At 45.4% G+C, this 14,635-nt stretch overlaps 1 protein-coding gene across 2 annotated transcripts in view; it reads right to left on the minus strand.

The window, feature by feature from the left end:
- Window positions 1–14,635, minus strand: part of LOC143982247 (arylsulfatase D-like) — a 90,790-nt gene that overhangs the window by 42,306 nt on the left and 33,849 nt on the right. The window contains exon 4 of one of the 2 annotated variants that reach the window (XM_077480810.1): window positions 1,722–1,843. The exons of the other annotated variant lie outside the window; for it this stretch is intronic. Coding sequence (XP_077336936.1) covers window positions 1,722–1,843 — 122 coding nt within the window. The remainder of the gene's footprint in view (window positions 1–1,721; window positions 1,844–14,635) is intronic. 2 annotated transcript variants of the gene reach the window in all.

The following is a 14,635-nucleotide window of genomic DNA, read 5'->3' on the forward strand; positions in this document are numbered from 1 at the left end:
AAAGCTCCAGATTGGACATTCCTATTAAAGAAAAAATTACAGCATTCTAGAAGACAACCTAGCCGTTAACCCTCAACGTTTCTAAAAAGTCCACCAAAAATTAATTTCATGGTTTGGTGACAGCTTTCAATTCTGTCCATTAGTACGATCTGTCAATTTACCATAATCAGTGTAATCCATTGCAGATTAAAATAGACAGCTTAACAAAATGTGTAGGGAGAACAGTGGCTACATACAGTTAGATGCAGTCACTGCTCAGCTATTCTAAATTAATTTATTGATATGGTACTAAAAGACAGCCGATGCATTTCTGGGGGGTCAAAGGAACTCCCCCTTACTCAGGAATAAAACAAAATATAATGTAAATATAATGATGACTAATAAAATCAGAGCCTAATAATCATAACACATCAAGGATAACATACATATGCATATATGTACACTTACTATCTGTGATGTTTATTGCTTCTTAGGCTCATGATTTTATCAGTCACAATTATATTTACATTATATTATGCAGCCCTAATAAAGGGGGAGTTCCTTTGATACCCCAAAACGCATTGGCTTTCTTTTAGCACAATACCATGAAATGATTTTGGACTCTTCTATCTTTTGGTCTGGCTCTCCTTTCATGTATCCACGTTTATTTGTGGTATCTTTCTGGAGTACCCACTTGTCAGGGCTAGGCTCAGCCCTTCCTTCTCAGAGCTGGCCACTCAGCTGTCGGCTAATTGCCAGCTCCTATCTCTCCACAGGTACTCAGCTGTTGATTATATCCTGCTCGTCAGTCCTGCCTACTTGAGCTGTTCAGCCCAGTGGATCTCTGCCTTCGCCTTGGACAACATCACAGAGCCTATCTCCTGCGTTCCTGTTTAAAGACTTGCTTTACTGATATCCCTTCTGGCTCCAGATCCTGCTTGCTGTTCCACTACATTGATCCCTGACTTCTGGCTTTGCTGACTATCCGTTCCAGTTACTGAACTTCTTGTTTTGACTACGTTTGTTCTTTTTACTTTTATTATTAAACAAGTGTGATTTAACTGTACTTCTGTCTCGGTCTGATTTCATGGTTTCTGACACCACTGGAGGGTAGCCTTGTCTGTCGTGAGCAGCCTAATCTGATTCAGTGATCTCTTAAAATGTTTTTGCCCTCTCACTACTTTGTATAAACTCATATCGAAGTCCCAGCGCCTTTTGGATGCCTTTTTTTCATTGGAGACTGCTCAGGTATTCTGAAAGCCAAGGAAACCAGTTCTCAGAATACAACAGCTGGTGGTGAAGATTCCTCCATCCATGCTGTTTAGCATGGCTGAAAAAAAAACATATGTATAAACCTAAGTGCACCTGAAAGTTTGATTTTGTGTTACAAGGCAACAGTCAGTCATTGTTGCACTGTTGTTCTCAAGTTATTGAAAGGGTGCAACAGCCTTTCTCTATGAATGGGTGCTGGACCTTTCTTATGAATATGCCAAAAGTTGCCAAGCAGGTATACTGATCTTTCGATCAGTTTTGTGTTGTGTTGTACTCAACAATTCACAGGATTGAAAAGCATTGATATATTTTCTACTTATCTGCGTCTTTCTGGACTCAGGATTTTTGCCTATCGTGCATACACTTAGGCAAATAGACATATCCGTTTCTTTTGTGCTCAAAAGTCCTTTACATAGATTGGAAAGATACATCAAAACAATTAAATTTTATTCGATTTTTTTTTCACCTACCAGACCTGAAAGCATATCTTCCTGTCATGAATGCGGCCCTGCTCGGTGTACATATTGGAGCTGCTGCAATGTGTTGAGTTAATTTAACACCCTCTTTGGCAAGCCTGTCTATATTTGGTGTCCTAAAAAACAGTTATTGAAAAATGATATGCATTGTTTTTGATCTAAACGTGTTTCAAATAATAAAGACTAATATTAAAAGGTAGATCTTATACAAAGGTCAAGGGGAAAAGTGATGGAAAGACCCATGGATAATAGCTCAACTGTACAGCAAAATATACCAAGTGAAGTCCAATTTAGACATTGTAATGAAAAAATGATGGGCTGTTTTACACTGAATATTTTTTTACCAGGTGCTGGTAAAAACAGGCAGCTGGGCTGGGTTTTATCATACCTCATTTGCCCAGTGGATCTCTACCATTATTTCAGCTTGGCAAGGCTGTACACATGCAGTGGCCTCAATGATTTGCTGCACAGCCACAGCAATTTTAGTTTGGGCTGCAGAGTTTGACAAATAAAGGAAAAAAGTTTGAGAAAAAAAAACGATTGCATCCACCAGCGAAGTACAGGTAAGCTGCAATATATTGCATTTAATTGTAGGCGCACTTTAACCCAACCAGAAACATAATCTGTAACATTGAACCCTAAACCTAAATGCTACCATTAAACTCCCTGAAAATCCCTTCGGTCAGTGCAATTTTCTTTGGACAGTGCTGACAGTGGGAATCAGCAATTGTCTTCTCCCGGTGGGGGGGTTGTGGGCGCGGAAAACCTTCCGCACCAGGAGAAGACAGTGATTATCGCTAGCGGCAATAGCAGCTGCTAGTGATAATCGCAAGAGAATCCGGAAGGCTGGTTGTACCCAAGCTGATCGATCGATTAACTTGGTACATTCAGCCTGCCCATTAACAGTGTGAATCCTAGACGCGAACCATGTATGGCCCACCTAACCTTTTCCTTAAGGCTAAATTAGCTCTTTCAGATCCATACTTATCTTATTTGCGCCTTTACAATAGGATCCTTGCTCCTTATCACCAACAATTCCCATACAAAAAAGGTATAAAAGTACCCCCTCAAAAGTTAAATAGTTAAAACTGAACTCCAGCTTTCTTTTTTTTTTTTTTTTGTGTTTAAAGGAGTTTTATTGAAAAATAGTTGGCATAACAGAGTTGAAGCTCCCACGCAGGGGAAAGCCATAAAAAAAAGAATAGATAACAAAACATGTTGTACACATGAACAATATGGAGTAAGTTTCTTACTCCGTCATCAGGTATAAAACTAAAGGGGTAACAGCAGGGAGAACCTAGTACCGGGGCGGGTCAGGAGTATAGTTTAACCTGCGCAACTAAAGTGAAAAATAAACTCCTGAAGAAAACCATGGTAGAGATGTGACAGGGAAAAGGAACTAGGAGTACTAGGCGTGCACAAAAGAAAAGACAAATTGAAAAAATAATAAGCATAAATGAACCCCCTCTCCCGGCGGCCTGGTGCCCCGACACCCCGACAGGGATCTCACTGTGTCGGAGCCCCATGGCTCACCTGGGACCGAGGATAAGCTAATGTCAGGTCACATCCTACCCCGTTTAGTGTAAACTGAAAACATGACTAACATAAAGACTAATAGGAAGAACCTGGGGGAGTCCCCAAGGGGGTCCTGTTCAAAGGCATAGCTCCCAGCTGGACATGATGTCAGGCCCCTGGGAGAGCCAAGCAAACAAAGGATATTGTTATAAATACATGCCTAAATATAATTGTTAAGCCAGAGCATGTTCAGGAAAGCGTCCCCCACCCCCCCTCAGCCTGGCCTGACCAGGGGGAGGGGGAGGGGAGGGACAAGAAGGAGAAAGAAAGAGAGAGAAAAGGAGAGGGGAAGAGGGGGAGGGAACCACGTTAAACTGAAAGAGCCTGGGTCAAGGAGAGCCTGAGGCGAACAGAAGGGAGAGTAGCTCAAAATATAGAGCAATCACTAGAACAAAACACCGAGACCAAAAACTAAATAAGGATCCCAATGTGACTAGCCCAGGGCTCCCAAACCCTTTTAAATTTACTCGTTTTGTCCAGAATAGTGTAGGAAATTTTTTCTTGAAACATAATCCAGGTAATTTTTTGTTTCAGATTCGGGAAGGAAACCCTAGGGGATTTCCAGGACCTGGTTATAGTCAATTTAGCACCCAATAGGATGAAGTGAATCAAAGATTGAGTATGTTTGGAGATGTGGGGGATTCCTTCATTTAAGAGGGCAAATGTTGGGGATTGGGGAGCTGCTTGGCCGGTGACCTTGCGGATCAGTGCAAACGTCTTATTCCAAAAGTTTCTAATCCTGGGACACTCCCACAAAATGTGAATGAGCGATCCCAGGTGCCCACACCCTCTGAAACATAAGGGGGAGGATTGAGGGTAGAACTTAGCAAGGCGTGTGGGTACAAGGTACCAACGGGTAAGGACTTTGACGTCCGCCTCCACCAGAGATGTGTTGAGGATTCCCTTAAATGCAGTATTGAAATGGGTGTGCCAGGAGTCCAGGTCCCACTCGATTCCTAGGTCGCGTTCCCAGCTCAGCATGTACTGCGCTTTATCCGTTGGTTCGGCAAATGCCGAATAGATCAGCGAAATCCCTCCCCTCATGTCTATGGCTGAAGAACACCAGAGTTCGTAAGGCGAAACTGTGAGGGGAAGGGGGTATTGGGAAGTTAGTTTATGCAGAAAGTGGGATAATTGTTGGAACCGGAACCTTTCTGTAGGAGGCATCTCCAACTTAGAGATGCATTGTTTCAACTTAAGTGGTCCTGCCGGATTAAGATAATGTCCTATTCTATAAAGACCTTTGTCTATCCACCATTGGAATGCTTTGATATTCAGCCCCGGCTGAAATGAGGGGTTATTGAAGATATGTGCGAGAGGTTGCCACCTGGAGGTAAGCGTAGTGGACTTGTAAATCTTATCACAAAGAGCAAGGGAGTGAGAGAGGGTAGGAGACATGACTGGGGGTCTAGATTTTGGAGGGCGCCATAAGAGGTAATCGATAGTAAATTTAGGGATAGCCTGTCTTTCCATCTCTATCCATTCGGGTTTAGGACCGCTTGAGTAAACATTAGATATCTGGCAGAGTTGAGCTGCTTGGTAATACCACCAAAGATTGGGCAGACCTAGACCGCCTTTTCTTCTGGGTCTAAATAATGTTTTCTTGGGGAGTCTGTGGTTGGATTTGCCCCAGGTAAATTTAATAATTGCCGATTGAAGGTTCTGTATAAGAGACTTAGGTACCGGAATGGGTAGAGAGCGAAAGAGGTATAGTAACCTAGGAAGAAGGGTCATTTTTACAGCGTTAATTTTCCCTATCCAGGATATCTTATGAAGGGACCATTGTTCAAGATCATTTTTAAGTTTTTTGATCATGGGTGGGTAATTCTGGTGAAACAACTGGCCAAAGTTAGATGTAAGTTGAATCCCTAGGTATGGGATAGAGGGAGAGCTCCAGGCGAAAGGGAAGTGTTCTTTTAACCTATTCACTACTTCAGGGGTTAAGGAAACATTGAGGGCTGTTGACTTGGCCATATTAACTTGGAGTCCTGAAGCTTGTCCGAATTCTTGGAGGAGTTGAAGGACATGAGGGGTCGAGACTGTGGGGGAGGTAATAAAAAGGAGGACGTCGCCTGCGAACAGAGCGCATTTGTGAATCGTATCGCCACAACGTACTCCCTGAATGTCCGGATGATTCCTGATGGATATAGCTAACGTTTCAATACCAATGGCGAAGAGAAGGGGGGAGAGTGGGCATCCCTGTCTGGTTCCTTTACTGATTAGGAAGGGGTCTGAGAGGTGGCCCTGGAGTCTAACCTGTGCCCGAGGGTGAGAGTAGAGAGCCCCCAGGAGGTGAGTGAAGTGGGGACCAAAACCCCATTTTCGTAGAACGCCAAATAAGTAAGGCCATGTGATAGTGTCGAACGCTTTCTGCAAGTCTATAGAAAGAAGGAAGCCCTCCTGAGGAGGCCCTCCATCCCACCCTGAGTTGAGAAGGGAAATAATATCCACCGCTCTCCTTATCTGGTCCGGTCCCTGTCTTCCGGGAATAAATCCCACTTGGTCCTTATGGATATAGTTGCTAATGAAAGATCCCAAACGGTTGGAGAGAATTTTGGTCAATATTTTCAGATCGTTATTGATTAAGGAGATGGGCCTATAGTTACTAACTAGACTCTGGTCTTTCCCCGGTTTAGGGATAACCGAGATATATGCCAAATTTGTTGCGTGGTCTAGGGGTGAAGCTTGGGACAATGAGTTAAAAAATCGGGCCAGATAAGGAGATAATATGTCGGAAAAGGTCTTATAATAATGTGTTGAAAATCCATCAGGGCCCGGGGCAGACCCCTTCCTAAGGTCTTTAATGACTGCTCTAACTTCTGTTTCCGATATGGGGGCCTCCATGATTGAACGATGAGAATCCGATATCTTTGGGAGAGGGACGCTATCTAGGTCGTTTTCGGTGGACTGAGAGCTAATATGGTTCGGGCTAGAGTAAAGCTTAGCATAGAATTCGTGGAAGGCCTTCAGGATATGTTTGGGGTTTTGTGTAAGAGCACCAGATGGTGATTTGATTTTTGGGAGGGCCTGAGCTCTAAATTTGGGGGAGAGTTTCGCTGCGAGGAGTGGTCCGAATTTATCTGAATTAAGATAAAATCTGCCGCTCACCCATCGGGTATGGTTCTCGGCGCTGGATGTGAGGGCGGTGTTAAGAGCGATCTTGGCAGCATCGAGGCGAGCAAGGGAGGAAGCAGAGGGGTGTTTTTTGAGCTCTTTACATAGGATCTGGAAGTTTTTCTCCAAGTTGACAATGTCTGCTTGTTTTTCCCGTTTAAGGCGGGAGGAGAGCTGAATGAGCTTACCCCTCATAACTGCCTTATGTGCCCCCCACAAAACACTGGGGGAAATGTCCTCAGTGTCATTCGTACGGAAATATTCTTTTAGGTCAATTTCAAGGCTAGTGCGATGTGCCGGGTGAGAAAGCAAGGACTCTTTCAGCCGCCATTGCGGAGGAGTTGATCGAATCAGGCACCCGGAAATCTTCAAGGAGACTATTGCGTGATCAGACCAAGGGACATCAGCTATGGCGGCATGAAAGAGAGACCTCTTCGAGGAGGACTTGTCTAGCACGTGATCGAAGGCGACATTAGAGTCGCCACCCATAATCACCTTACCCTCCAGGTGAGGGGAAAGGGAGGTCAGCATCGAAGAAAAGAACCTAGTTTGGCCTTTATTAGGGGCGTAATAAGAAATGAGGGAGAAAAGAGACCCATTAACAAGTCCCTTGACAAGAATGTAACGTCCTTCTGTGTCCCTAATCGTATGAGATAGGGTAAAGGATGTGCGTTTAGAAATGAGGATAGCAACCCCTCTTTTCTTATCGTCAGCGTTGGCGAGGTAAAAGGTGGGGTAATTACGGTGGAGGAAGGAGGGATTAAAACTTTTCGGGAAGTGTGTTTCCTGTAGAAGAACAATGTCAAAGTTCTTAGAATGGTAGCCATGTAGGGCCTTGCGTCTTTTGATGGGGGAGTTTAGACCTTGGGTGTTGTGGGATGCTACTTTAAGGGATTGTGTATGGGGTATATCATCAGCCATAGACATGAGGTGTAAGGTGCGAGCATGTGCTGGCTTTGGTTACCTGTCCCGAGCGGGTCCTGGTCTCAAGGTTGAGGGCAAGTTCAGTTCTCGTAAACCGGGGAGGTTCAAAACGTCCAGCTCTCCTTGAAGGCATCTGTGGGGGAGAAGACAAATGAGTAGAGAGAAGAAAGGGAAACCAGAAAGGGAAAGAAAAGAGTGAGGAGAAGGGGGGAAGGACCAGGAAGAAAGGAGACCTGGGTTCCCCATGGAAGGGAAAGGCAGGGTGGAGCCTGCTCCGGATCCCTTTGGATTGTAGGGATCGGTAGAAGGGCAACCTATTAGAAGGTTGCATTCCCGGTGCCACCATGGGAAAATAAATCCCCAGGGCTACAACAGGTGGAGTGGCAGGCATACCCGCTCCGGTCGAGCGGCGGTCTGCACCTTTTAAATAACAACATAACATTAACTTCAAAAAATGGTTAACCAAAACAGCAAAAAGTATTTGAAAACAAAAGAGTCCCTAGGGGGAGGCCCCCAGGATTCAGAACGTGACACGTTGAAAAACACACGGTTCTTGGCCGTGCATGCATGTCCCTGATAAATCAAAAAAAAAGGGGAAGGGGGGGGGGAGAGGGGAGTAGAAAACAGGGAATAAAGGGTTACTGGAAAAATGTCCCGGGTGGACTCAGTGGTTGAGTTGGGGAATCCTGCGCCCAGAGAGGATCTGGCGAGGGTGGAGAGAAAGGGTCAGACCCCAAGGGGTCGGGAAGGGCGGGAGTTCATCTTGGTGGGACGGCGTCCCTCTGTCTCTTCGGTTGCTGTTTAACCCAGAGGGGGGTCAGAGGGCTGGTCGGCGATGGCCTCTTGAAGGAACTCGGACGGGTCTCCATGTGTTGGGGAGAAAGTTCCTGAGAGATGAGCCCCAAGTGTAGAAGTAAACGTTCGCCATTCTGGAAATTCGTGATGTTATACGATTTCTCCTTGAAGGTAAACTGCAGACGGAAAGGGAAGGCCCATCTATATTTGATCATCTTCTGCGAGAGAATATCCAGTAGGGGTTTGAGGGCTCTTCGTTTCTGGATAGTAGTAGGTGATATGTCCGCAAAGATTTGAATTTTTGCGCCGTTGAGGGAGATGTCTCCCCTGTTTCTGGAGCTTTTCATTATTTCCTCTTTAACACTATAATAGTGCGGCTTGACCACAATGTCCCGAGGAAGGCCATCCTGGCGGGGGGGCTGTAAAACACGGTGGGCTCTGTCAAGCTCAAGTCTGCTGTCAGAGATGTCAGGGATGAGATCCTTAATTAGAGCTCGGACAATCGCCTGAGTATCTGTTTGCGATTCTGGAATGCCTCTGATGCGAAAGTTATAACGTCTACTTCTATTCTCTAAATCGTCAATTTTAGAGAGGGCTGTGTCGAGCTGATCTTGTAGGGTCTGAATACAGGCCGTGTTCTGGTCTGTGCGAGCAGCTGCATTATCAACGGTTTGTTCAATGGCATCCATTCTGGCTCCCAGGCTCTGGATGTCAGCTTTAATGGCAGAGGTGATTTGTGCAGCGTTTTGGGCAAGACCGACAGCTAGCATATCAGAGAAGCTGTTCAATAGCTGGGTCATGTCAGGGGGATGATCAGGTAGGATGGGGGAGGTTAGCAGGGAGTCTACAGCACTGTTAGGTGTGCCAGCCAGCGGGGAGAATGGATTCTCTGTTTGCAGTCTGCCCAGGAGTGATTCTGTGGAGGCTGGAGAGGGTAAGGGGTTCTGTTGGTGGATCACAGGCAAAGCTGCGATCGTAGCATAGGTAGCTGTGCTAGTCAGCGTCACGTTCTCACCGCATGTGGGAATGGCGGCCGCCATCTTGGGAGGCTGTGGGGCCTTCGGGCCAAAGTCCAGCTGACGGCTAACGTCCTTCTTGGAGACCTTTCCCGGCATAGGTGTAGGTGCCCGGGGTGTTCCGCTGTACGGGGGAGGTCTCCCCAGAGTTGGCTGCGTACAATAGCGCTCGTGAGGTGCCGCGAAAGACCGGAGCGGTGCGGAGCTCCCGGCTAGTGCGTCGTTCCGGAAGTCCCGCGCATGCGCACTCTCGAACTCCAGCTTTCTTTTACTTTAAAATAGTTTGCTTGGACCAAGTTGGTTAAAACAAACTATTAGGGACGTGGCATGAACAGACACGCTGACTGAGCGTGCTGCTCAGTGATCCCCAGGCTCCAGGAAGATAGGCTGTGGTGTTCAGCAGGCTCCAGACCGGCTAAAGCATGTCCACACGCCGCCATACAGCTGCACCTCTGCCTGGTGGTGGAAAGAGCCAGGCTAAAAGCTTACCTCTTGGCACAGAGTGCCAATCCCGGGAGCACAATTAAAAGAACCCCAGTCCAGGAGGGAAGGAAGTTCTCCATACCGGTTTTATCATTTACATGTTATATAAATATTGTATCAATGTTTACAACTTTTGAATTCAATAAAAATTTTAATTGTGAAAAAAAAAAAAAAAAAAAAAAATGGAAGTTCGGCTCCCCTGATATGAGGGGGGACGGGGAGAGTCGGATGCAATCCCTCAGTACAGGGCCAAGGAGTGACAGGCTTTGGAAGGAGTGTTGCAGCACATGGCAATGGCCAAATACCTCTGAGCCCAAAGCAGAGCTGTACAACCCTGGAAAGGGATCTCCCAGGAGAAGGGAAAGACACCTCGGTTTATGCTGGTGGAATGGAGGGTCCCGGGGGGGAGTGTATTGGAGAGGACTCGAGACTTCAGGAGGTGGATGGAATCCCAGGAGGGACGGTGTCGGGGCTGGCTTAGCCCTTCCTTCTCTGGGCTTGCTGCTCAGCTGTCAGCTAATTGCCAGCTCTCATCTCTCTCCACAGTTACCCAGCTGTTCCTGATCATGCTCATCTGACTTGCCTACTTAAAGCTGTCCAGCTCACTTCATCTCTGCCTTTGCCTTGGTCACATCACAAGAAACCAGGGCTGGACTGGGACAGAAATTTGGCCCTGGACTTCACCCAGACCGGCCCACTTACATTTTGAGTGTCCCATCAGCACTCCCATACATCAGAGTGTCCCATCACCAGCCCCCTTACAACAGAGTGTCCCATCAGCACCCCTTACATCAGAGTGTCCCATCACCAGCCCCCTTACAACCGAGTGTCCCATCAGCACCCCTTACATCGAGTGTCCCATCAGCACCCCTTATATCAAAGTGGCCCATCACCAGCCCCCTTACATCAGAGTGGCCCACTGAGCCATCGGCCCACGGGGAAACTCCCGGTAGTCCCAATGGCCAGTACATGCCTGCAAGAAACCATCTCCTGCATACCTGGTTAAAGACTGGCTTGCTGACATACCTTCTGGCTCCTTATCCTGCTTGCTGTTCCTCCACTTGGATCCCTGACTTCTGGCCTGGCTGACTACCCGATCTGGTTATTGAACTCTGGCCTGGCTGACTACTCGATCCGGTTACTGGACTCTGGCTATGCTTTGACTACGCTTACTCTATTTACCTATTTATTTTTATTTATTTATTTATTTTTTATTTATTTTTTTCACAAAGTTTTATTATGATAGAGTAATCATACATGAAAATACAGGCAATGAATAAGATATCGCATCAAATTAGGCATGACAGAATAAGTAATCGAAGCTTAAATAAACAACTAATAGTTCAATAGCTGAACACAAATCTTAACCAAGTTCCAAACATGGAATAAGTCTCATCAACAATCTTAGTTAGTTGTACAGTTGTGTCTAGAAGCGGCCTAAATGGTGCCGAAGCTAGGAAGAAGGAAATCTAAAGCATACTGAACCATATAATGGGAGAGTATATCAAGCATTAATATATGTTATGGGGGGAAGGAGGGGGGGAATGATGGTAAAGTTGGGGTAGAGAGGGAATAATGAGAAGGGGATAACCTAGTGTATGGGATTCATTTAGCCATATTGTGAGGAGTATGCGTCAGTAAGTTTGAAACGACGCCAATCCTGCCATGTTGCTGAAAACTTCGTGACTGTGTCCTTGGATATACTAATTAGTTCCTCATAGGTTTCGGTATTGTTCAGTCTGCGGAACCATTCCACTAATGTTGGTACCGTCGAGGAACGCCAATGACATGGGATGCATTGTTGCGCTGTGTTAATCATAACCATATTGAGAGATTTAAAGTAGCGTGACTTGGGGATTTTGGTATAATGAAGTAGATAGGAAGCTGGGGAAAAACTGTTGCTTTGGGATGTTACTGCGAGAATGGTGTCATGAACCGACTTCCATAAATTCTGAAGAGCCGGGCACGACCACCAAATGTGGATCATGGTCCCTTCCGCCTTGCCACAGCGCCAGCATAAGTTGGAAATGGTATCTGAAAATTTGTGAAGAAGGGCGGGGGTTCTGTACCATTTAGAGAGGATTTTATATCCTCCTTCTTGGACCGCTACATTAAGGGATCCTTTAAGAATATAAGTACATATGGTTTCCCACTCTGAGTCAGAAAGTGTGATATCTAGATCTTGCTCCCATGAGGAAAAGGGCTTACTGGAGAACGGTGATTTGTCGCTGAAGAGATATGTGTAGAGAATGGAAATGAGATGTCTTTGTGGTTCGTGTTGTGTACACAGGCTTTCTAGTGTGTTCAGGTCTCTTGTCCAACAGTCCGTATTGTGTCGGCAAGTCAAAAAATGGTGTATTTGTCTATATGTCCAGTCAGATATCTGGGAAGGGGAAGCCGTGGTATTTAGATCGGCCAGTGTTCTGATAGTCTTTCTCCTGCTAAAAAATTGTCTGGCAGTAAGTTCTGTGTGGGGCCATGAGTTGGCCAAATAATTAGGGCTCATGCCTGGCGGGAAGTCGGGATTATCCCTCAGTGGGGTAAGTGGGCTCATCCACGAATGTGGATATATCTTTTTCAATGCCTTGTGGATAACAGATAACGTGGGCCCAATCATCGGGTGTTGCTTGTGCTGTATTGGTATATGGCGTGGATTTATCCAGGGCAGAAGCCGAAGAGATTGTGTAGAGATAGAGTGCTCTAATGGTACCCAATCCTTAATATTTTGGTGGACATTCCAGTCCACGATCCTGGCTAAGTGTGTGGCCCAGTAGTATCGACGTAGGTTAGGAAGAGCAATTCCTCCTCTGGTTTTTGGAAGGGTAAGATGTGTGTATTGTATTCTCGGCCTTTTGTTTTGCCATATAAAGGCAGAACAGGCTTGTCGGAACGAATGGAAAAAGGACGATGGAATGCTGATCGGAATTGATTGCATTAAATAGAGGAACCGTGGTAAAATTGTCATTTTAAGGAGTGCGGCTCTACCGAACCAGGACACATGTAGGGATCTCCAGTTTTTAAGGTCTGATTTGGTGCTTTGTAATGCTGGAAGAAAGTTTTCCTTAAATAGATTTGAGAGTGACTTCGGTATTTTAATTCCCAAATAAGTGATGGAATGTTCGGCCCAATTGAAAGGAAAATTCATTTTACATTGCTCTACTATCTCTGCAGGGAGAGTTACATTCAGGGCATTGGATTTTGAATAATTTATTTTAAGGTTGGAGATGGATTGGAACATCTCCAAATCGGAAAGAAGGTTGGGGATAGAAATATGCGGGTTGGTTAAAAAAAGGAGGAGGTCGTCCGCAAAAGCTGCTATTTTATAGATGCGTGTATTAATTGAAATGCCATTAATATCTGGATTAAGTTTTAGTTTATTGAGAAGGGGTTCAAGAGTGAGAACAAAGAGTAAAGGTGAGAGGGGACATCCCTGTCTTGTACCATTGTGGAGTCGGAAGGCGTTTGACAGGTGGCCATTGACCCGCACTTTGGCGGTCGGTTGGGAGTACAGGGCCCGAATATATGAGAGAAGCAAAGCCGGCAATCCTATGGCCTTGAGGACCGAGTCCATGTAGTCCCAGGCCACCCTGTCAAACGCCTTCTCGGCATCCAGGGAAAGAAAAAATCCTTTTTTATTGGTAGAGGTCAGCCAGTGATGGATGTTTAGTGCTTTAATAGTATTATCCCTACCTTCCCGTCCCGGGATGAATCCTACCTGATCTAATGAGATCAAGGACGGGAGGAGCAGTAACAAGCGATTCGCTAGGATTTTAGCATAAATCTTGACATCCACATTAATGAGTGATATGGGGCGGTAGTTCATTACCAGGGAAGGATCTTTGTCCTCCTTCGGTATAACCGTGATGTGTGCTTCAAGCATATGTGGGGGGGCATGAGAGGTAGAAGCAAAGGATCTATAAGCTAAGAGAAAGCGGGGTCTAAGTATATCTGTAAACGTTTTGTAAAATGTTAAAGGAAGGCCATCTGGGCCTGGTGCTTTCCCGACCTTCATCTCCTTGACTGCCTTATCGAATTCTTCTTCGGATAAGGGAGTATTTAGCTGTTGGGCTTTTTCCTGAGAGATACGTTTCGGGCCAAATTTGGAGAGGAATTCATTAATAACATGTTGTCTCCTAGTCAAGCTACTGGGCTTAGTGGGTCTAGAGGGAATGTTGTAAAGTGTTTGATAATATTCTTCAAATTTTTGGGCTATAGCTTCATTTGTAGTGTAAGCTTTACCGTGGTTGTCAGTGATATGATGTACAGTTGAGTTAAGTTTTTTGCTTTGCACTGCTCTAGCCAGGAGAGAGCCCACTTTATTACCCTTTTCATAAAAGAGTTTATTTCTTAGAACATATTGTCTCCTGGTTTTTAAGTTAAGTTCTTCTAAAAGCTGTTTTCTGGCTTGGGTCAGGGCTTGGTATGTCTGTAGTGCAAGTGTCTGTTTATGTGTGGCTTCCAACACGCGAATTTGGGACATGAGTGTTGCTATTTTGGCCTGGCGTTCTTTTTTAAGAAGCGAGGATAATTTGATAAATTCCCCTCGAATTACAGCTTTATGGGCTTCCCATTGCAATAGTGTGGAGGTATCAGGCGTTTCATTAAGTCTGAAATAGTCTGTAATGCAAGTGCTTATTTTGGCTACATTAATTGGGTCTTTGAGCAAGGAGGGATTAAGTCTCCATGTTTTAGACTTGGTTACTGTTTCGGGAAATTGTAGAAGAATGGTGACCGGATGGTGGTCCGAGAAAGTCATCGGCTCTATCGTGGCTTTAGTCAAGAGGGGAAGGTCAGGTTGGGAGAGAAAAAAATAGTCAATTCGTGAGTATTTTTGGTGAATGGGGGAAAAGTATGTATAGTCTTTTCCCTGTGGGTTCAGCGTTCTCCAGGAATCATGTAGCAAGATGTTTTGAAGTTGCAATTTAATTTGTTTCAAGGCTTTGTATGGCAAGGCTGAGGAACCAGAGGAGGAATCTAAGATAGGATTCAGGGGGACGTTAA

The sequence above is a fragment of the Lithobates pipiens genome, unplaced genomic scaffold, assembly GCF_037356315.1.
Source record: "Lithobates pipiens isolate NorthernLeopardFrog02 unplaced genomic scaffold, aLitPip1_a1.2 Scaffold_16, whole genome shotgun sequence".
Taxonomy (NCBI): Eukaryota; Metazoa; Chordata; class Amphibia; order Anura; family Ranidae; genus Lithobates; species Lithobates pipiens.